Genomic DNA, 23,520 nt, shown 5'->3' on the forward strand with positions numbered 1-23,520 from the left:
TGTATTCCCCAGCTTTGAAATCTGTGGATCCTATCCTCCTGCAAAACCATGGAGAGGCATGTCCTGTTTGTCCTTTATTTGTATGGTGACATTAAAGGTGTGCTTTCCATGAATTAAAATACAAAATCACTCTGTGGTAGCAAACTAGGTAATAAGTCATGACAGAATAGTTTGGGGAAATTTAACATGCTACAGACATCTCAATGCAACAGTATTTCACGCCATAACATTTTTTCTTTACTCCATAAATATTTTCATCCTTCTTGCTGTAACTTGCATAAATGAATAAATACATAGAAAACACTAATGATAAGTCCTAAATTAAAACTAAGCTCACCATCTTGACATCTACTTTCTAAAATATGTATGAGACAATTCCTCTGATCTCTTTTTTATACGCTTACAAGCTCCCACACTTACCAGTTATTTGTGTTTCTGTGCCAAGTACAGTAATGAGTACAGACTTCCTCCTGCTAACGTTGAAAGCTTTTATACATTCATGAGAACTTGAGGATCAAGGTCTTCAATTGAGCTCAAGAGATTGCCTACCAGGAATAACCAAGTACTTCCAGACTTTGTCCCATTCAGCAATAAGAATTCCTTCGTGCTTTTATCCCTCGTTCTCTGTGCCTTGAGTTATTGTTACCCCCAGAAATACAGAGAGTTTTTGTATGTTCCCAAATTATTTTCTCATATTATTTATTGAAGGAAGGTTCTAGACATGTATTAGAAATAATTTAATGGACTTAATGACTGAAATAAGCAGGGGGATCCTACTTTGGCAGGGGAGTTGGACTAGAAGATCTCCAGAGGTCCCCTACCATTCTGTGATTCTGTGAATTAAAAGAACTAGGATGAATTTCAGTAGTTCAGATTTAAAGATCAGACACACAGGAATTTCTCCTATAACTGTAAATCCTTGGTTTGGATCAAGGAGGGAAAAAAAAAAGCAATGCAGTATTCAGCCGTAGGATGACTGTGAGCTCCAGTGTGTTAAGACCATAAAACTGATTTTGTAGGAGCGGAGGCTTTTCAAAGGCATAACAAAGTTTACACAGCACTTCTGGTCCATGTTCAAAAGCAGAAAAACAGGAACAGGTATAGAGAAGAGCTACAAGGGTGTATGATGACATGATCTCCAGACATCCCATCAACCAAAATTATTCTGTTACTCTATAAAATTACTTCTCCAATGACGGGAATAATTGTGGATTGAATTCATTACAAACAATGAGAGGAACACAGTACTCGAAAAGATCTGCTGGTCAGAAGACCTTCCTCTTTGCTGTTGAAGTAAACTACGTAATAAAATTGGCAAGTTTTTTATGGGCCTCCTATAGAGATTCTGTTTAAATTATCTAAAATTTAAAAAAAAAAAAAAGAAGAAAAATAAATACAAATTAAAGTGAAGAGCATGAGTCATGAAAATAAAAGTCACAGTTTCTTCCTTTCTGCTTTTCAAAAGACTGAAGTATTGTCTGGTCCTTGAGAAAAAGTCATCAAGGCAGCTAAATTACATACCCCATTCAGTGGTTGTCACACAGTTGGAAACGTGCAGGTATTTGATTGAAAGGTTCCCTTCAGTTGTGGCCAGTCAAGTAAAACCATAGCTCATAAAAAGTGAAGTCCACATAGTTTGTGTTCTATAAATTAAGGATTTTCTATGAACTTCAAATGTTCTAAAGGGAGGGTTTAGACCTTACGTATGTCTGTGTTAAGCTAGTTATTAGTATCAGAAAAAATAGGTATCTTTCTTACTTCTGTGTGTATGGGAATTTTGAAGCGTTTATACACTTTTAAAGATAGTATATGGTAAATCAATTTTACCATGTTTTTTTCATGGGAAAATAGTAGGGTTTAGTATGCAGTGGTGACAGCTTAAGCAATTTTATCAGAAAATCACCAGTTTTTAAAATTTTCTTTAAAGTCTGTAGAAGGCTACTTTCATTGAAAATACAGTACTTCATATTTTTCAGGTTTGTAGCTTTCCTGATCAACCAAAAATGGTGGTTATTTCCAACCTTTGAGCATCTTTCACAATTTCATAGCTGTCTGCAAAGAAAGAGACCATGGACATCTCTTGTTTGGGCTCTTTGCTGTTCCTCATTTTACAAATACCAATTCATTGTCTGTGGAAAAGCATAAAGGGAAAGAAGTTTAGCACTACTAATTTTTCACCAAACCTTGAAAAATAACCCTCTTGCATACAGACAAGACTTTGGCAAATTATCTATGTTATCAGGAGACTTGTGTACAGAAAAAGCTCAGGATGTGGAAAATATTAGATTATTTGGAAAAAAAGCTGTTGTAGGATATTGAAAAAAGTATGACATTGAAAAAAAGGATGCAAAGGAGTAGCAGCAAATAATAAAGCATCACTATTACATTTTTTGAAAGACATAAATTGTAGCTTAACATTGCTTACCTTCGTTGTGCAGATTAGTCTTGATTTTTTTCAGTCTCAAATGGATTTACTAGAAAATCCAAAGCCAGGTCTACAAGGTGTGATGGTACTTTGGCTTCAATAAAAGCAAAGTTGTCAAGGAACAGTGAGGTTTAAACTTCTAAGAAGGGATGTAGTTTTCAGGTGACCAGGCGGAAATGCTAATTTTTATTTCCCTGCCATGAGTCAATCACAGCCAATGGCATTTACTGTCTTTCTAAGGCATTATAAGACCTGCTGGGCAACTGATGCCTTTGTCTAGTTTTATACAGCACAGTCTTTGATAACTCTAAAGGAAAATATAGCCATTAGAACAAATAAAGTGCTCTTCTGTCCTGTATGTGTGTGTGTGTCTGTAATAGCAAACAGGGCTTGAAGAAGCCTGGGCCGTTTCTCAGCATTGTACATATCTGAGTGTATCTGCTTCTCTCTATCAAGATCAAAGGCAAGCAGAGGAAACTGAGAGCCGCGTGGCAAGTCAGACCTATGGACCATTGGAGGTTTGCTATCTTTCTAGGCTTACGAATGATCTCTTACGGTGCTTGTGACACCATTGAAGTCTATGGGGTAAATGCACAGTCTTTCAAGACTTTAAAAGTCTTGTAGAATTTTGTTCTTTAGCTTCTGCAAAATATGTATTTACTGCTTTCCTTCTGTGGTCCCTTCATTGCTCCCATTACCATAGCCGTCTGGAAGCTTGAAAGTCATGAATACATTTATTGTCTCAATACCCCCCACAACTGAAACAGGCTGCCCAGGGCAGTGGTTGAGTCACCATCCTAGGAGGCATTTAAAAGACGTCTAGACGTGGCATTTAGGGACATGGTTTAGTGGTGGAGTTGGCAGTGTTAGGTTTATGGTTGGACTTCATGATCTTTTGCATCTTTTCCAACCTAAATGATTCTACTCGAACTTGAAAAGATACTATCATCCCCATTTATAGGGGTGGCGAGCTAAGCCATATTTACATTGTCAGCTAAGCACAGCTCTGACCTAAACTTGTCCATCACACAGGCAAGCGTGCACTCATCTACAGAATCCTGATGAAGGCATTACCTTTGTAAGTGCCTGTGCTTCAAGCATACCCATCAGGGCAGAGCCAAGACTCTTGCTCAGGCCACTGGAACAAAGAGGGACCAACCAAACCAGTCCACAGCAAATATCCATAGCCAAATACACGTTTTTTTCAACTGAGTGACAGCAAGAAAAGTCAATATAAAGCCCATGGAGCTCAATATAAGAAATCCTCTGTCAAGCCAGCACTTAACCTCACTTGTAGATGATCTGTGGTGGTTTGCTTAAGGTCTGAAAGGAAGTCAGAGCATGAGAAGTCTAATTTAGACCTCTAACACCAAACCATTTGTCCCTTCAGCCTTCTGCTCTTGATATCTAAATTCTGTCATAACCCTCTTTCATGCTTGGTGTTCTTTCTTTGATTTCACCAAGGTCAAGAGCAAATCTGCTGTGCAAAGTCCCAAGATACTTCATTTGGAAATCGTTGCTGCAGTTGTCTGAAAAGATACGTGGAGCTTAGAATAAACCGAAGCAATTTTGAAGTTCAGAAAAGCGTATGAGCTTCTGTGTGGACTTTCAGTATGGAGGAGGGCTGGGGCTGCAGACAAGTGCAGGTTGCGGACTAGACCCTGGCGTAAGGTTAAGCTAACTGATCAGGATGTGGATAAACTATGGGACATGACAGGAGAAATTGCTGGATGTGACAATGTGAGAAGCTGAAAAAAATTTCAGATCACACTGTGAAGGACAGCTGGATCTTGCAGGAAGGAAAGAGGGAGTTATAGTTGAAATGGCTGAATTTCGCAGGTAATTGAAGGGGCGTATGAGGGACATTTTGTGACCATCAACACCTACATAACCATATCAGTAATACCGCATGAGGCTGCAATTACCTAGAAATGCAAATTTGGGTACAGATGTAGCAAAGCTGAAACAAATTGGAAAAAGGAATTACGGCTGACTTGTGTCTTTGAGACGAGATGGACAGAGAAAGCATGGTACAAGCATGGTGAAAGGGAGGGTTAGGAATGGGAAAAGGGATAAAAATATATGCAACTGATGTAATCGGGTCTATCTGGGGGCACTGGCTGGGCAACCCTGTGCTTGATTGACACAACCTAATCAGGACAGTAATCCCAGCTTGTCTGGCCACACTACACAAGTCCAACATGTCTCTGCACTCAGGATGAAGAGGGAGGGTCGGGGGGGAGCTTTCCTGTTTGGGCAGGGGAGCACCAAGACGAACAGATAAGCATCCTGGCCAGGCCTGACAGCATCACCATCTACTCGTCACTTCCTTACAAAGCACAGAGCAACTCACTGGAGAAATATATGGGCTGTGGGAATAAGGAAGGCGCTGAGGTTATAGCAGAAGCTTCTTTCAATAACCTCTACTGGACTGATGATGGTCCTTTCTTTAAAAGTAGCTGTGCTTGGTGTAATATGTCATTGGGAGGATTACATCCAAGCTAAACAATCATCAGCTGTTTTACGCAAACGTGTCTTAGGAAGTGAATTCTTGTTTTAACACGTGCATTAGGAAGTGAATTCAAATGCGTACACATAATGTTTCAGTTAAGCAGACTACTGCAGCCTCCTCCTTGGGTCAAAATGGGCACCTCCCAAGTTTTTGCATTCCTTAACCCTGCACAGTTAGCTCCAGATCTCCATGTTGTCTACTTTCTTTCTTTGGCCTGTGTGTTTCTCTTAGGTGTGTATTTGTCTTGTTACTTTTTATTTTATTTTATGCCACGAGTAACTGCCTTCTTTCTCTCTTCTGTTTGCACACGACTGGAGTATGCTTGGTCAAGCAAGATGGTATCCATTACTATACACACACTTCTTTTTTCCTGAGACAGAGACATGCACTGAAGCAACTGGTTCCCACTTTCTGTGTTTGAGCTAGACGGCTGTATATGCGATGTTCACGAGTCATTGGAGGCCAGCTTTGCTTGGAAAAGCATTATTCCTTAGTTGGAACTAAAACTGGAATTTCTGCAGACATTCACCTTTCCAGACCATCTGTCTCTGGAATGAAGCTGTTTAAAGGAAGAGTGCTAGTAATATAGCATTGGTTTTGTTCCTCAAGGTTCCTGCTTGGGTAAAGTAGAAAACCCTTTTTGTACCTAAAAAACATCTATCAAACTCAGATGTACCATGCCTGGGAATCAGCGGGCAACTTGCATATAAATTCACTTTTCAGAGAAGTCATCTGTGCTACACTGATAAATATTGTGCAATAACGTATTTTGCTTCCTCAGCATTTTTGCCTACATTACCCAAGCAAATCTTTTTCATTCAAAATTATAGATAAGCTAGCTTTTCCTTATACCAGGAATAACATCAGTTTTCCTGCCTTAATAAGTAAAAGGCGGAAACTATATAACACTATCTAGAAAATACAAATGGTGCACTCCGCTTTGGATCAGCATCTGCTGTAATACAGAAAACCATACAGAAGGGCTCAGGAAGTTTTGTAAAGTTCCCTTTTCAGATGTCTCTATCAGATCTCAGGAAGGAGTCTCAACCTTATTTAAGTAATTTTTGTAACAGTATTGAGTCCCCAGTTGAAAGTCTTCATCCCAATAATGAAGAGAAATAAAAAAAAAAATGACTTTTGAATATTTCTTAACATTTTGATTAGCAGAAGAGTTTAGCAGGGAAAGGGAAAGAAGCAATTGATCTTTCATCACAAATGACATTTCATGGCATATTGGGAGTTGATGAGAGGCTTTCATGATGTAGCTTTTTTCAGATGTGTCTTTCAGTGTGTAACTAGTTCCCAAGCTTTAATGAACCACTTAAGTGCAGCAGCTATGGCAGCTTGTTCTCAAGAGCTATAATCCCTCCTCTACTATTAGGAATGGAGGGTTGTAAGTGGGGATTTATTTTCTTTCCAATTTTTTCTGTAGGCATTTATTTGTAACATATCATTCCTCAAACTGTGTTTAAAATACATGTAAAGTCTTTGTAAACATACTTTTATTGAATTCCATGGGAGAGAAGAGAGCTGATTAAGGTTCAGATTAGTCAGGAAAATAAAACAATAAGAAGGATTTTCCTAAAGGAAATGAAGAATTTACATAAATGCAGTTCATGCCACGTGACCTCAGCAAGAAAGTTTCATGAGAGAGAACTACTAATTCCATCGGTAAAGAAGTTGTATATATGCTGCAGAATGCTTTCATTGAATCCATCTGCTCTGTTCATAGACAAGTAAAGCTATGAAGTAAATGGAAAAAAGTAAATGAAAGAGCCAAGGAAATAAACCGGTTGGTTTTAGTCCCCGTTGGCGGCAGGGAATATCACACTTCCCAGGCCCATGTAGCATATTCTGTGTTTCAAAAGCAGCTGTGTCATTTTTGATGCTGTTCTTGAAAATATAAGGAGGTAATGACGGAAAAAAAAAAGTCATTGCATGTGAGTGCTAGCCAACAGCTGGTCACCCATTTTGCTCAGACACAAGTCTGTCCCTGGGGATACCAGCGCTCTGGCTTCTACTTTTGCTCACCACTCTCATCTGGTCAGTTCATTTCATAAAGCTTGTGTATTGCTCTTTGCAAAGGCGTTCAACTGTGTTTACACAAATTCAAATGATCTCACTGAGTCCTAGCTTTAAATTCCATTAGCCTAGTTGCTAGGAGTAAACTGAAATTTGTCCTGGTTGATGTAAAGTTTCTTCTTCTACAAAATATATCCTATCTTGCTGTTTGTTTAGAAACTTTTAGAAAATAAACTTAAAAAAAAAGTTTAAAGACATTATGGTTAGAAAAATAACCTTGCCTGCATAAATCAGCAGAGCGCTGCCATAAGTCTGTAGGCAACACAACTTTCCCTAGATGTATACGTGATCACTTGCTTCTTTCTCCTCAACAGCTAGACATGAGGGATGGCAGGGGACCTCCCCAGGGGGTGGTTCTGAGTGTTTGGGGTACAGCTGCCATTTATCGGCCACGGTAGTCTGTGACCTCGTAGATTTTCTTGTTGGCTCTTAAGTACTGGGTAGGCTGTTGGATTTCTACCCTAAATTCAATGGGTATTGCATAGGTTTTAAGGTAATTGTTTGATTTCTTTTGTGTGCAATTAAACTAGGAAAGCTGTAAAGCTAAAAGAAAACCTTAGGACTATGTCCTTTGACTGGTAGATATCAGGAGTACAGATGGATTTGGTATCGGTGCTTTTTTGAAGAACATGTAGTGATTATCCACTGGCTGGCTAGCCTACAGAAGTGGGTGTTAACAGGTAGTTCTCGGGAATTCAGTGTATTCCTGCGGCTTGCATGCACAAAAAATAAAACTGCCGTGTCGTAACGGCATAACTGTCTTTTCATAAAATACTAACAGAACCAGGTACGCTGAACTGCTTGCTATGAGCTCTCCAGCAGCAGACCCAGCCACGGCTTGAGGCATTTCCCAACAACATGTCAAGTGATCAATCTGTCACAGCACCAATATTTTCTTCTTTAAGGCAGGTCTTTCATCACCTTGGAAATGACAGAGTTGCTGAGCTAATCCAAGACAGTTTAGAGTGATGTGTATTAATTCAAGACCGTACCTAAGTGATATCCGTTTCTTCAAAATTCCATTACAGCTGCGTAACACATGCTTAGATACTTACTTCATTAAAATCTGGTTTTTATATGTTGTCTGTCCCAATCCTTACAGAAATGTCCAATGAATCTTTATTAGTTACTTCACCTTCACATGTCCTGGGCAATCATTACTTCTTTTTACCCATTTCCTTCTTAATAGCAATTTAATACTCTGAAAGAAATAAGTAATGGGAAAGAATATTACTGTTGTATGTATGATAAATTTAAAGCATCTATTTTCCTTGAAAAGATGCAGCAGTTTTAGTACTCTAAGGGGCTTATTCCTTTCTGTCTAAGTTCCTATACAGGAGGTTAAACTTGGCTTGGAAGCATAGTAATTTCCCCTAAAATTTTAGAGCTGCCAAATTATAACAAGAGTGCTTTCAGAAATCTTCCTTCTTAGGCATAGACCATTTGTCAAGTAAGGTCAACAGCAGCCAAGCAGAATGGACTGAAGTCCACACGTCCGGATACATCAGTATTATTGCAGACATGACCTGGAGTCTAACTGAACCAAAAACTTTAAGACTATGAAGCTGTTGGAATACTTAGGAGTTTTAAGGCTTGGGACCTGTCGACAGGGAAAGCTCAGCAGGGGTGAGAACCAAAAGTGAGGAGCTCAGACAGAAAGAAGGATCAGAGGCTTAACCAAAGGCAGCAGATGTTGACCGGAGAGAAAAGACTAAAGCAGGATGGGGGAAGGGAAAATGGCTGCCACAAAGAGGCAGAGTAAGCCTTGTCAGAATTCAGTATTTATCAGTAGTAACTGAACGCAACAACCAGTGCGTTTGTAGAATCATAGAATCATAGGGTTGGAAGGAACCTCTGGAGATCATCTAATCCAACCCCCCTGCCAGAGCAGGGTCACCTACAGCAGGTTACACAGGAACGCGTCCAGGCAGGTTTTGAATGTCTCCACAGATGGAGACTCCACCACCTCTCTGGGCAGCCTGTTCCAGTGCTCTGCCACCCTCAAAGTAAAAAAGTTATTCCTCATGTTTAGGTGGAACTTCCTATGCTCAAGTTTGTGCCAGTTACCTCTTGTCCTGTCGCTGGGCACCACTGAAAAGATCCTGGCCCCATCCTCCTGACATCCACCCTTTAAGTATTTAGAAGTGTTGATAAGATCCCCCCTCAGCCGTCTTTTTTCCAGACTGAAGAGACCCAAATCCTTCAGCCTTTCTTCACAAGAGAGGTGTTCCAGTCCCCTTTGTAGGCATCTTTGTAGCCCTTTGCTGTACCCGCTCCAGCAGTTCCCTGTCCTTCTTGAACCGGGGAGCCCACAACTGGACACAGTACTCCAGGTGCGGCCTCACCAAGGCAGAGTAGAGGGGGAGGATGACCTCCCTTGACCTGCTGGCCACACTCTTCTTGATGCAGCGCAGGATGCCATTGGCCGTTTTGGCCACAAGGGCACATTGCTGGCTCATGGTCATCCTGTTGTCCACCAGGACTCCCAGGTCTCATTCCACAGAGCTGCTTTCCAGCAGGGCAGCCCCCAGCCTGTACTGGTCCATGGGGTTATTCCTCCCCAGGTGCAGCACCCTACGCTTGCCCTTATTGAATTTCATAAGGTTCCTCTTTGCCCAGATCTCCAACCTGTCCAGGTCTCTCTGTATGGTGGCACAGCCTTCCGGTGTGTCAGCCACCCCCGCAGCTTTGTGTCATCAGCAAACTTGCTGAGGGTGCACTCTATCCTGTCATCCAGGTCATTGATGAATATATTGAAGAGGACTGGACCCAGTACTGACCCCTGGGGAACACCACTCATCACTGACCTCCAACTAGACTCTGTGCCCCTGAGTTCAGTAGTTCTTCTGTGCTACTTACTGACAATACTTACATGTTGTAAGTATTAGTTACATGATCACCCCCTAGATTTTCTATGGCCTCCAGCCTCCCATAGTTCACACCATGGGTGGTGGTCATTGAACGGACAGCTATTCAGTTTCTTGTTTCCTGTTTGCAAAGTTAACGTTCATTGAGATCTGCTAAAGAAAGTACATAAAATGAGCTGCTATTATCTAGAACCTTCTTGAGCATGTATGAACAGCTATTCACCGAATTTGTGCAAGCTTTAATGGATAAAGCAAAAGACATGCCTCTGATATGACAGTCACCTCTCCTCTGAAGTCCCCTCTTTAACGCATGAAAACACTGGAATTTTCAAAGCCTATTAAATGTTTAAACATGAAAAAGCAACGTATCTTACCTAATCTTGTCCTCTGAAACAGATTATTTGTTTTGGAAAAAAAATAGTTGTTTTGAACTGAGGCAGATATTCAGTGTGGAATGGTTTAAATTAAAAGGAATGAACAAAAGCATTTACATAGAAACAGGGGGTCAAGCTGACACACTGATCTGTAAAGACCAAATCATTTCTATGGAAGTGCATAATCGAGGGAGCAAGTTTAGAAGCAGAGCTCCAGTTCACCCAACATTTTGCAGATGCTGAAAAAGAACACAAGTGCAGGAGCTATCTGAACCTATTTACTGTTGCATTGTGCTGCTGCAAAGAGCCTTAAAGTGTCAATTCAATGTTCTGTTATTGGCAGTGATATAGTCATACGAGTTGTTCCCGAGAGCGAGAGGGAAACGCAGATCCTGAGGGCTGCATTTAACAGGCTTAAGGTGAGTTTGATCATTTTCATCTTCTTTTTCTAATCTTTGTTGAAGACTCTAGCGGGTTAACTAACATGCCTTTCATTTCGCACTTTACTTCAAGCTATTTTATACTCTGGAAAGCAGCCTTTGCCCATTAAATTCCTAATTTCCCAATAAAATAGCGTAGGAATTAGATTCATCATGCCTGACAATTTTAACAAGAAACACTTACTGCCTTAAAATAATATAGGTGCCACGCTTGCAAATTTGCTTTTTTCACTCTTCCACTTCTTGCTAGCATACATAGTTGCACGCTTCATTATCTGGCTGATGGTTTTATTTAAAACACTGAGTTAATTCAAGATGTGAACACACACAGGAATAGGAAAAAGGAAGTGGCTTCAGTTTGAGACTCTCTCTGGCAGAATAATTTTCTAGAGGCAGTTGAGAGAGCGTCTATGAGACTCACCAGCAAGCCAAAAACTTTCTTCCCTGGCCTTCTCCTGCAGATGTAAATGAAAAGCGGTGGTGCCACTGTAGCAGGGCAGCACAAGAGCCCTCTGCAGGGTGCTGCTTTGCCGGCACAGCTAACGAAGGCACAGGCAGGCTTTCCACAGCAGTGTGGCCCATTATCTCAGAGGAGGAAGGGGGCTACCTGTAAGCCAGGTCTCTGTCCCCTGCGACAGCATGGAAAGGGCTGCACCATGTACATGCGCTGCCCTCGAGAATGGGGGGAGGAACAAGCCTCATTAATAGTCTCCAAAACACAGCCTAACCAGAGCAGAACCAGGGAAGTAACAACTTAATCACCATGTTGATTTTGTTCCAGGAGTTGAACGCAAGTCCCAAGAGTCTGTGCCTGTTCCCCTGTGTAGCTCATACTCTGCTCGAGCCCAGCAGGCAACGGTTGACTTCTCCCTCTACCGATGATAGTAAAGGAGTTTGATGGGCAGCGTTACAGGCAGCACAGGCACAAGTTAAAGTCATTGGCACAGCAAACTCAAGGCCTCATTTGTGTCTGACTGAAACGAGCTGTATGGACATAGACAAAGGAACACATTGGTAACTGGCGGTCCCGTGACATACAGTTTTGGGTTGTCGCAGTACACCGGTGGTACCAAAGTGATGGGAGCATGTGCAAAACTTCTGGGCTGCTCACTACCTTCACTTCTAGCAAACTATTAGGCAGTCTGTGATGTATGTCTCCGTTGTTGAAACGACATGTAATTGATTGTATTCTCACTGACACAAAGAATGAAGGTACCTGTAATTTTCTAGTCCAACAGCTAACATCTGTGATACAAGTAAATCAGATCTCAGTCTGCATACCAAATCAAACAAAGTTAACATCTTAGAAGAGCTCTTATACCCTCCTGAAAATTATTCCATCTTTTAGTTATGACAACAATTTCTTGATATCATTTTTTAAGAAAGTGGACAGAGCTACCTTAGGTACCTCAACTCAGGAGAAGGCTCACTGCTGCAAATGCTCCGGCATTCCAGACATTGATTCCTTACTAGCTTTAAGTAGGAAGGCTGAGGCTCTCTTCATCGCCTCTGCATTTCCTAACGATATGTTCAGTTAGTCCCTCACTCAAGATGCTATCTTTTGTAAAACCCATTCTCAAGACATCCAACCTGTGCACGTGTTTCATGAGGAATTTCAGTGTTCAACAGAGGCAGTGTTGCAAGGCCATTTGTTATAGCACTGTACTGTATGTCCTGTAATACTGTATAGCATTTGTACTGTAATGCCCAACTCTCCAGAAGAATATTGTCTTATATTTGTTTCCGTGGTGCTTACTAAGGGCCTGACCCTCAACTGTGAATGTTACCGTAATACCCCAAAATGAATAGTTGTTTTACTCCCAATTAGGGAAAAAATCTAACCATAAACCCAAGAAATACATGTGGATGCTGGTTTTTGCATTAATTTCTTCCCCCTGGATGCTGGAACTTAAAGAGGGAGCACATGTGTTTTTTCCTTTCTCCTCATATTGCAAACCCTGCGAAGCAGAAGGGTTACTCACCTTCCTGCAACTGTTTCTCATTACACAGCTCCCTTAGGCTCCCAGAGAGAAAAAGATTCCTTCACCCAGTTCCATCAAAGTGGGAGCAGTAGGAACTTGAATAAATAATTGCATGCTATAACTCTGAGAGCAGGATAATAAAATTTTGGCAAACTGCATCGGAATCTGACTAGTTAATTAGAAAGTGATTGATTCTGATGAGGTAGTAAGCTGAGGAGGTTGAAGGGAAGATTCAAAAAAAGAGAGAGCACTGACACCCAGTTTAATGAAAACAGGCTGGGTTTGGCTGCATTTCAGGTCTTAGGGCTCTTCCATCTGCAGCTGCTTCACTGCCCATCTACATGGGGTCAGACAGACACCTGGGGGGCTAACAAGTGATGGATATGTTTAACATTAAATTATCATTATTGTTCCCCCCAAAAAAATGTCAAGGTATTCACTCATGAATGAGTGGATCGACAATGACACTTCTTAGAAGTGCCAAGTACTCACAATACCAGCAAAAGTCAGTAGCGGCTGCAAGTCATCAGCCCCTCTGAAGAACCATGTATTTAGAGTTGGGCAATTTTTTAAGTCTCCATGTCAGTCTCCCATGCCCTTCCCTTGCCCCCAGACTTTCAGAGTTGGAAACTCAACCAACAGTGGACTTACGTTCAATTTTTTTAAACTTGAGTCTTTGAGCGCAATGCTGATAATGTGCTCAGGAGAAAATAGGGCACCAAAAAAACCCCCGTAGTGCAAAATAAGCAACAAACAAAGCCCAGATATAGTCCTGTTGCTGTCTTAACACACTATGCCTGGTAAACAACAGAGATGTGAACAGGGGAATCAACAGAGATGTACAAATTGCTATAATTACAAGTACTGTGCTTTGGATTTTTACATTTTAGAGTCAGAAAACCAGAATTAGTTTAAGAATGGGTTTTACATCTCCTTTGAATCTGTTTTGGTTTGAGCAGTAAATTAATACCAACCTGTCATATTACTCACATGTTCTGTTCCTCAAGGGAAAAATAAAGCTGGAGCCAGGATCCTTTCAAGACACAACAGTTTTGTACCTAAATAACCATCAAACACCACCAATTTTACTTTTTTTTTCAGAGAAATTATTTTGGGATTAACTACAAGTAGTTGGCCTATTGAAGAACGTTAATGTTTTATTTAAAGCCATTTGAAGACTTCAAACTGAGTTATGAAATGAGCTGATAGTATTCTCCACCATCGTCAGAAGAACAAGAAAAGCCAGTGAAAATAAAAGTTACATCACTTGTTCTCAAAGTGAGAAGGATTCCTCCACTTGGGTTTAAATTGAGACATACGTTTCTCTACCCTGTCAAGTTGGTTTATTAGAGATGAGGTATATTTCAAAGGTACCAAAAGTTATGCTCTCTAGTGATGCCAGGATTGGTCTCCATTAGTCAACCCAAAGAAACAGAAATTGTGGTGCAAAAGTCAAGTTTGGGAGCTCAGTTTGCCCCCAGTGTGATCCATGCACAACTTAAATGTTTTGAGTAAATTCCCAAGACAGTGCAAACACAGAGTAGATTCTGCACAAGTGGGTTGTATTCTCGTTGCAGGATTTCCTTGCGTACAACAGACCGTCTATGCTGGCAAGGGAAAGAGAAGAGAATCCCTCCTGTCCCAGGCTCCTTCCTAACTGTGTCTGGTGGATGGAGCTTTACTATAGACTCGTGCTGATTCCAGCCATTTCCTTCTGCCTTTAAAATCTACACTTGTAAGGCAGGGTTATTTAGCCTTTGCCTCTGGCCTGTCTTTCATAATCTGGAGAATTAAAAGGAAAACTCATCTCTGTCCAGTTCAAATGAGCGTATCCTTCTGAAGGCCTTTGTCACAAAGAAGTTTGAGACAAATATCCCCATGGTCCTATTATAAAGCAGTGTATTTCAGTGTCAGGCAGAGAATAAAGCAAATGCAAAGATACCCTTTCTTATCGCCCACCTATTTGGGTAAAGGGAAAACAATCAGGAAGAAAATAAATGGGCGCTGGAAAGAGTGGCAGTGTAGCCTTTCGCTCATTTTGTTTTATCTATCTGCCTGTTTCTTAATGACTGTCCTTACCGCTGATTTTTGCTGCGTAGATTTTGTCATTTACAGGCTGGTCTAGCTGCTTCTTTCAGGAAGAAACACCAGGGCAGTGGGGAAGGGAGCAGGGGGAGCTTTGCCTTCCGCCACGCTGAAGCCAATGCTGTAGAAGTCGGCAGATTGCAAGGTCCATCCCTTTTGGGAAGAAGATCAGACACAAAAGGAGTCCTTTCTTGAATGTGCATTTACAGGAACCTACACTGAGACATCCTTGAAGGATCACCTTGGAATGGGCTGTATGCCTTGATGTATTTGAAGTATCTTAGAAGATTCCCCCAGTAATTAACTTGGGCAGCAGTGGCAGTCCAGCCACAGCGTAAGTGACAAAACTCACAGAAGTTGGATGAATACCCAGGGGCTTTAGGCCACCCGGAAACTTTTCTATCTCAAACAGCACTGCTCTTCTACCAATACCTGGGCTGCAAGGTTAACTCATACACTTTTACAGAAGGTGTAGTCCCTTCAGACTTTTTAAACTTAGCATCTGGATCTCCTTAGGAGGGATATTTGCCCCTTTATTTTAAGAAAAAAAAAAAAGTCCATGTATTGCTTAGTGTAATAAACCCCTGAAACCTGCCTGAGTGTATAGGCTCTGCGACAGTGCAAACGCCATTGCTTATACTGAGTGAATAATGGATAATGAATGTTTCATTCCACACATTTAACTTTTGGTTCACGAATTGCCCAAAGGCAAATCACATTAGTCATAATCACTTGCTGAGTAATTTCCACAAATTAGTTTTGGTCTGTAGCTCCATTGCCAACAGTGCTTTGTTATTAATCATTATTATAAATTGATTCCTTCATTGGCTGGTTCTATTAACTTGTAGGTGACAAAATATTGCTTTTTTTCCCTGATGGGGCGAACATAGCATGTAGACCTGCACTGTCAGTAAAAATAGCCAGTCCTGCAGGTTAAAATTTGTGTGCTTTGAGTTCTGTAAATTTGCTTAAACTTGCATGTATTCAACCAATAAACTCATCCACAGTAACAAAGCAAAGCGTAAGCCTGAACGCACCAAGTCCGATCGTCCACCATCCCAGCCCACGAAGCTGCAGGAGGTGGCTCTGGCCCTGATGGGTCTTGCCTCCCTCTGCTGCCAGCACCCCCTCTAGGACCACAGTGCCACCATCTCTCCAGAGCAAGTTCTCAGAAAGCTCTTGGGCATCGTGCATTCCCGTGTCTGCAACTGTCTCTTAGGGCAATACTTGTCTGAGGTCGTAAGAAATGAGGCAGGTGGGAAACACAGTCATGCTCTTTTTCAAGGAAGGAGATGCCAGTTTCTGGTTTTCACTAAGTGACAACAGTAGTAGCAGCTGGGAGACGCCATCAGTACGTCTCTCTTGTCTCCAGCATGTTCCTACATTGAGTTTCTTTCCGTTTCTGTGGGGAAGAAAAATAAGAGCCAGGTAACTGTGTTTCCCACCAGCAGCACCACCGCACACACTTGAACACCTTTTGCACAGTCCCTGCGCCAAAGACCACTGGCGCGGATGTGACAGTGAGTATGACAGGAGTAAATGATGGTGGAGCTCCTTCCTCCAACTTCCATGTAAGATGACAAATACGTTGCATTGCAGTGATAAGGGACATTTTTCGTATGGTTGTGATAGACCAAAATGTAGCAAATTCTTTAGCAATTCAAGTACAAACTCACGGAGTTATTTATTTTTCTAGCTATAGATCGCTGTCACAGTATTTGGATTGGCTGCTGCTCTAATGCAATCACAGGCACTGATCTTAAATTGTAGATGTTCTGCTGCAGTCCTTTGCTGTTATAAAATACTATCTCTTTTTATAGATATGGTACAAATCTTTGTTCCTGACCCAGTGTTTAAGACCAGAAATACCTTTTTGCAGGTTCACTGGTTCACACTAATAATTTGCAAATTATTACAGTAATCAATAAATGAAAGAGAAATATTTAGGATGATAGTACCACAGTGACCTGAATATTACAGAGCTGCCCACTCTCTGTCCCCCAGGGCTCCTCTTGTCCATCCATTGTCCCTCTGCCTCATACACCTCTCCAATGGCTGGCTATTCTCTCCTGCTTGGTCTTGTTTAGGAGACAACTTGAAGAGCCTGTCGCTGATTTATGAGCCCTTTCATGGTTGTAATTCTGTTGGACCTGACTGACAGAAACAAATGTCACATTCCCGAGTGCTTTGCAGAGAAACTGGGGTTTGCTCGGGTCCTCAGGCCCAGCAGATTCTGTTTGTCTGCTCTGGAATTTCCCTTTGTAAGCATTATTTTTGAAGCACTACTTCATTTGAGCCTTGACTGATAACTTCTACTCCATCGGTGGTCTACAAGCAGTTTTTATCACATACGCCTGACTGGGACCGGCACTGTTTGTATAGGTAGCAAAGAAGCTACTGCTCTGTGAACATTCCTGGCATAATAGAGTTAGACCACTCATTCTTCAGTAGCTTTTACAAAAGAAATTCCTGGGCACAGCCAGGCACTTCTTTAACTTTGGGAGGAGCCAGCCTAGCAGGCCTTGAAGCCACAACTCCATTCCCCTTTGTTTGTTTTCTATCCCCTACAGCAGCTGCTTATCCATTGTAATCCCTGAATTGATCCTGTCATTGCAGTTCAGGGAATCAGAAAAATATCTCATAGGGGAAAAGGATCATTTGGCTATAAATCTGATAGTTTACAGCTCCATAGGCAAATGCTGAAAAAGAACAAAAGCCCATCTGAAAATGCAGTAAGAAAGCCTGTCAGCCCAAATAGAGCTATTCCTACTTTGCAGAGGAAAAGAACGAGCTCAGTGGCCAGGGCTGTGTGCATTTTACTCTGCACGTACAGCAAAAAATATCTATATAGCCAGATCCTTCAGTCATCAGTCCAGATTTTACCCTAACTCATAGTTAGTGTTTCAGTCAGATAGGTGCAGAATAGTGCAGATACAGAGGGAACATCAGGTGACAAATGGAGGTTATTCATCAATATATCAGAATACGTGTCTGTAAACCACTTGTCAGGCTCAGAAGGAAAATGTTGTTCCAGGAAAACTTTAGTAGGAAGATGGAAGATAAAACAGGAGAGCCTGGGTAGTGAGTGTATTGTTCTCACAAGATGCACAATGCCTGGACTTTCTGAGATAGGAGGAATCTGCTTCCTCTTTTGCTGGGGAGGAAGCCTGAGTCCAAGCTCTGCAAAGTCATCGGCACAGCCCCATTGTTTCAATGAGAGCAGAATCAGGCCCAGGGCTTACTATTCTGTTTCTCATGCAGTGCAGCAGCAACTACAAAATGAACCAAGCCATAAATAGTTTAAGAAGAAACAAAACAGTGTTTTGGTTGGGTTTTTTTAAGTAGTCTGCTAAAGACTGTTTCACATCTTTCAGATATACTTAGCCCGGTGGCATCTGTACTTGTAAGAATGGATATTCAATTACCATGTAATTGTGTATGAGTTTTTCTTCAGTGACTCTCTTGAGGAATAGCCTATGAGTTCTTTTCTGCAGTGTAAAATTATACCAGTGTAAGTAGAGTGGCAAGACCATTACTGTGTTATAGTTCCACAAAGATCTGCAAAACTCAAAACTTCAAGCTGTGCATTGTTCGCATTCTGTTCCTGCCAGTGTTATGGCTGCTGCAATCCCGTGAATCAATCCCAATTTATTGGCGTAATTATTCTTACCAGCCTCACTGAAAAGCAAATAAATACTGAAGTTAGAACCAATTAAACATCTAGTGTGCTCAATCGGAAACTTAAATTACTCTGCACCAGCAACAAGGACTACCTCATAAGTTCTTCTAGAAAGCACGCAGAATCCCACACTTAATTGCCACTGGATCATTTTGCTGCACATAAAGAGCAGCTGAAAGAGATTTGCAGTCAGGACTGCCAATTAAGTTCCTTAATTGGCAGAAGTAAGTGAGGATGAAATCGATTCTGATCCTGAAAATACTTGCAAGGGTGAAGACATCAGAGAGGAGCAGTCGTGCTCATTCCAGGTGAGCTACGTACAGCACCACTGTAATTATCCACCAGGGTCAGCATCAACAGGAGTCTTTCTTCCTTCATTCTTTCTTTGCAAATGTACCACAAGAAGCCTAAAAAGTCACTTTGTTGCACACTATGTATGTACATGTGAGGGGTGTTTGTGTATATAGGTATACGTGACTATGTTTCTCATGTGTTATGTGATGGAGCCTCTGATAGTCAGACCTCTGACAACATTAGTGAGACTAGAACAGTTTCTGCTTCTATTCTCTATCCTCTCCTGTCAGATTTCTAATTGTAAACACATCTAATGAGTTTCAGCATGGCTTAGGGTGTTTATGTGACTATACATGAGCATATGGATGTAAATGGAAAACCCATACATCTTGGGAGAGCCCATGACACACTGACGGAGCCCATGAGCAAAGACCATCACTGCTTGCGTTACTGCCTGCACGTTCCCTTTTGGAAGAGGCTCAGAAATGCCAGGCCATTTTAACTGACAGCATCGTAACAATAGTGATATTCTGAACTTTGCAGTTGACAACATTTCTCAAAGAAATCAGTTCATAGTCATGTTAAGGACAAGGCCAGCTTCGGCACATGTATCGCTATATAGAACTCAATATGTATAAAAACTGGAATTGCTAGGTAATGAAGCACAACAAAATTACTGTCTTCGTGGGGTATAACACAGATAAATCATATAAACAATTTTGTCCAAAATGTAAATTATAGTAGTTATTCTAGTTATTTTCAATGACAGGCATCAATCATCTCTTTTGATCGATACGCGACCGCAGACCTGACGAGAGCACTGAGCATCTTCCTTTCAGGCAAAACGGAAGAAGACATTAAACACCTGTTTATGAAAGGGTAGTGAAGAACAACTGGAGGCTACTGCCTGAGAAAATGGCTTTAATTACAAAGCATGAGCCAGGCTAAGCCCTGTGGTCTAAAGAAGCTGGGGATTTCTTCTTAAAAGAAAGAAAGTAGTGTGGGATTTATGCAGTCGTGAGTGTATTCCTGGGGAAAAGCAAGCAGACTCCTTTCCTCTTGGGCTGCCTTCCCAAAGGCGCAGAACTAGTTGCAGGAAAACCCGGAATTAGTGAAGAAAAAACCTCCCTGCTCTGGTTTCTGTCTTGGCAGGGTAACAGAGCTTTGTGTACATCACTTGTGATGTGTAGGATTGTACCAATGAAATGTTTGTCTTCTTGGAAAATTATTCGCATCATTTTTAATTTTGAAAGAAATTCTGAATTCTCTTAGCTCAGCACCCAAATCTTTTTAAAATATTTTTTCCTTTGTCTTGTGCCGACTTTTCATCACTATACTGACCAAAACCTAGAGATGTGACTGATGAGTTTGGGGTTGCTGTAACTTGGAAGGTGTCCAGGTAAGAGCTGATACATTTATACCCTTCAGCTGTCTTTAACACCTCCATTTAAAGAGAAAATGCCTGCAAGGAAATCCAACGAGTGCTGGCTTTCCTAAGCACAAGTTGAATCCCAGGCACTCTTTTGGGACAAGTGAGGTTGAAAAAAGAATGTTGTTAAAAAGTAATACTTACTATCTAGTCACAATTAATAATCTCTTATACTTTCCTTGTTAGAGAAAGCAATAATGTGTTTAAATCCTCTGGGGAAAGAGAGCTATCTGTATGCTTTTACACACCATTTCTTCTCATAGAAAGCGAGCGTGGATGCTCATGCCTCCAGTGAGATTCTGGGAAAGAGCATTCGCTGGGCATCTGCGGAGCCACTGCTGTCCTCGAGAGCACATGGGTCCCCAGAGTCACACGCGGGTGCAGCAGCGGGAGACGCCGAGTAACTGATCTCCAGGTCCCAAGTCCGCGCCTGCTGAAAAATCCTGCCAGGGCTCTGCTTATTGTCCAGAGGTTTAAAACATCCCAGGAGCCTCTAAAGGCAACCTGCTGCCTAACAGATAGGAAAAGAGACGGTTCTGCAAGGCCCAGACAAAGGAGATGAGAAGATTTACGTTTGCAGACATACTCTAAAGCATATCTCTTTTCCTGTAGCCTCAAGATACCAGCTGAATTTTGAGGTTCAAATATTTGGCTGTGTGTTCAGGGTGTTCTGTAGGATTTCTGCATCTCTTTGTTTTGGTAGCTGGAGAATCTTCCCCCCTGCCTAGCAAATCCTGTCACCCACACGGCAAATAAATGTCTTTGGGCACTGACTGGTACACCGTCCATAATACTATATAGTAGCTAAAACGTCATGTGTGGGATAACAACACCTCACTGCAGATAGTAAAGAGGATAGGAGAACAATTAATATCACTACCACTCGCTAGCCAGCGGAGCCCAGCATGGAAATCCAAGGCGTGCTTGCCAGAGGAATGATGCTGAACGAAGAGTCCTGAGCCGATGGAGCCCTCAGTATCCATGGGAGATGCAATGATAAGGTCTCCTAAAGTTGACAGTGAGTAAAGCATACCTGGACTTGCTCAGTCCAAACGTGCCTGCTCTGCGATCCGTCTTCCATTTGTCAGTTCTCATGCTCTGTCTCTATGTCACGCCAAGGACAAGCTGAAAGATGCAATATAAATATCTGTCGGAGAAATGTGTTTCTTGTTAGGTGCTTTATAAAGCAAAGTCAAGTCAGCAATCGAAGTGGTGCTCTGGACAGCACAGGTAACATCTCCCAGATGAGCACTGAATGCTTTGTTTATGTTGCAAAGGGTGAGAAGTGGGAGACAAATGAAACCAAACTACCCAAATAGGGACCTGAGCTGAAGAGGAGTCATTTGCATTCTAAAAATGGGATTTTTTTGTCTCGCTTCCAGGACAATGCCAGGAGTGAAATACTGCATTTTTGCCGAAAGACGATAGTGGCGTGCAATATACCCCTGACTTCGTTAGCTAAAAGAAGATTGCTTCTGGTTTTTGATATCCCCTTGCAGCCAGTAATGTGAGGGACAATTAGAATACCTCAGAAATTGAAAGGCTTGGTGATATTGTTACCAGTAGTGTGAATGTTTGTTGGTTTATCCCCTCCACAATGATGGAGAAATTCACCAAAATTAATCCCGAGTAACTGTCAAGAACAAAGAAAAGTTTCAGGTGTACCTCAATCATGATGATTTTTTTTTTTCATTTTTGTAACTTCTATTTCCAGTTTTATGTGCTTAGACATTGCAGTTGGCCAGGAGACACTTTACTTCAGTTGCTCTTAGCTTGTGTATAACAATTTGTTGTTATTTTTATAAAGATGGCTCAAGCTGAAATGACTGATACACTGTTACTCCAAGAGCAACAAGTTTACCCTCTGTGATGTGTATTTTTAGGAATAAATCTTAAAAGTCAAATGCACATTTGTAATTAACCATGCATGAAATCAACCAGGTTGAATTGGGGGGGGGAGGATTTCACCGGATGCCTATAATTAATCAAAATACGAAAGACAGATAAACTAACAAACATAAGGTGTTAGCGCAGTGAGAGGATCTTTATTTATAAGCAGCATTTAGCAGCATTTAATTCATGAGTTTGGTTTCTACTGACCATCTGTCATAGCTGCTGTCAGCTTCACAAGCCTCGTGAACTTTGCCAGTCCTGGTGTTAGACTTCAAAAGATGCTGTGGCCACCCACCACTATCACACGGATCCATAGACCATATTGCGGCAGCGTGAAACAAAGCGTGGTTTTGGCAGGAATAGAAGAGGCTGCCCCTGTGTTTCAGTTCTTCTCCTTCCAAAGTAGCAGGCATTTAATTGGATTAACTGGACTAAAGTCACTACTGCTTGAAGAGGTAGCATCAGGTTTAGCGTCAGATGCCTTCTTGGTAATCAGAATATTGTTACTCGGGGCCTTTTGAAAAATGGTGGGAACTAAACCCCTGTTGGAAGATTATACTCTCCTGTCAAGCGAGGTTTGTAGCAAGACCAGGTGAAATGCATTAGCTATTTCCAAAATAGCTTGCATGGCATAGATGAAGTCAGGAGCTTTTAAAATATAGATTATAAAAGCCTTAGAAACCTGGAAAGCAAGTAAGGCAAGGAATGCTCATGAACTGTATCCATGGCTTTCATCAATGCAGCCTAGCACAGCTGATTGCAATAAGCTTCAAAAGATATTTATCAAGTATTAATTCTTTTTAAATTCTCTTTAAGAAATGTGGGGACATGATAGTCCTTATCAATTCTTGTCTTTGTATTCAGCTCACAAACATATATTTTTAAGGCCTGTGGATCTTGACGTGTATTTGTCACATTGACACAGGTTGTTGCTGAGACTCCTTTCCATAGTCTTCCTGTGACTTTCCAGCAGCTCTGGGACAAGGTTTGTTAACTTGTGTTCTGGCCACTGGCTGAGGAGGAAATGTTCTCTGTTTAGGAGTCTGTGCATCTGGTGTTGGTACGGCTGTGCAGTATGATACCATTTTGCTACAGGATGCAGAACACTGAGTTTCAAATCCTTGCTTGCAAATTTTCTTGCTTTCTTAAAAATTCATGTTCTGGGCTAAAATTTCCAAGTGTCTTTCAGATTTGGCAACAAAAGTAAGGAAAAAGGACAAAAATTATCTCTTAGGTATGCACAGATATAGACAGCACATTAACAATTGCGGTATCATTTAGTAGCTATAATTTTTTACAAGATTGCAATAATTTTATTATCTTAATCCTGTTATTTTGACATTTCATGTAGAATTATTGGGTAGATCACAGCTTCATTCATAGTATTGGTGACCTCCTGTTACTGACCTCTAATCTGCGTGTTATCAAGAGTAAAACTTGGGTATACTTTGCAAAGAA

The 23,520-nt window shown here is 41.3% G+C and overlaps 1 protein-coding gene across 1 annotated transcript in view; it reads left to right on the forward strand.

Annotated features, from left to right (window-relative positions):
* CPA6 (carboxypeptidase A6) overlaps positions 1-23,520 on the forward strand; it is an 85,359-nt gene that overhangs the window by 28,518 nt on the left and 33,321 nt on the right. Inside the window, exon 2 of the mRNA XM_054192995.1 lies at positions 10,604-10,679. Within this exon, the coding sequence (XP_054048970.1) occupies positions 10,604-10,679 (76 nt within the window). The remainder of the gene's footprint in view (positions 1-10,603; positions 10,680-23,520) is intronic.

Source organism: Rissa tridactyla, chromosome 2, assembly GCF_028500815.1.
Source record: "Rissa tridactyla isolate bRisTri1 chromosome 2, bRisTri1.patW.cur.20221130, whole genome shotgun sequence".
Lineage (NCBI taxonomy): Eukaryota > Metazoa > Chordata > Aves > Charadriiformes > Laridae > Rissa > Rissa tridactyla.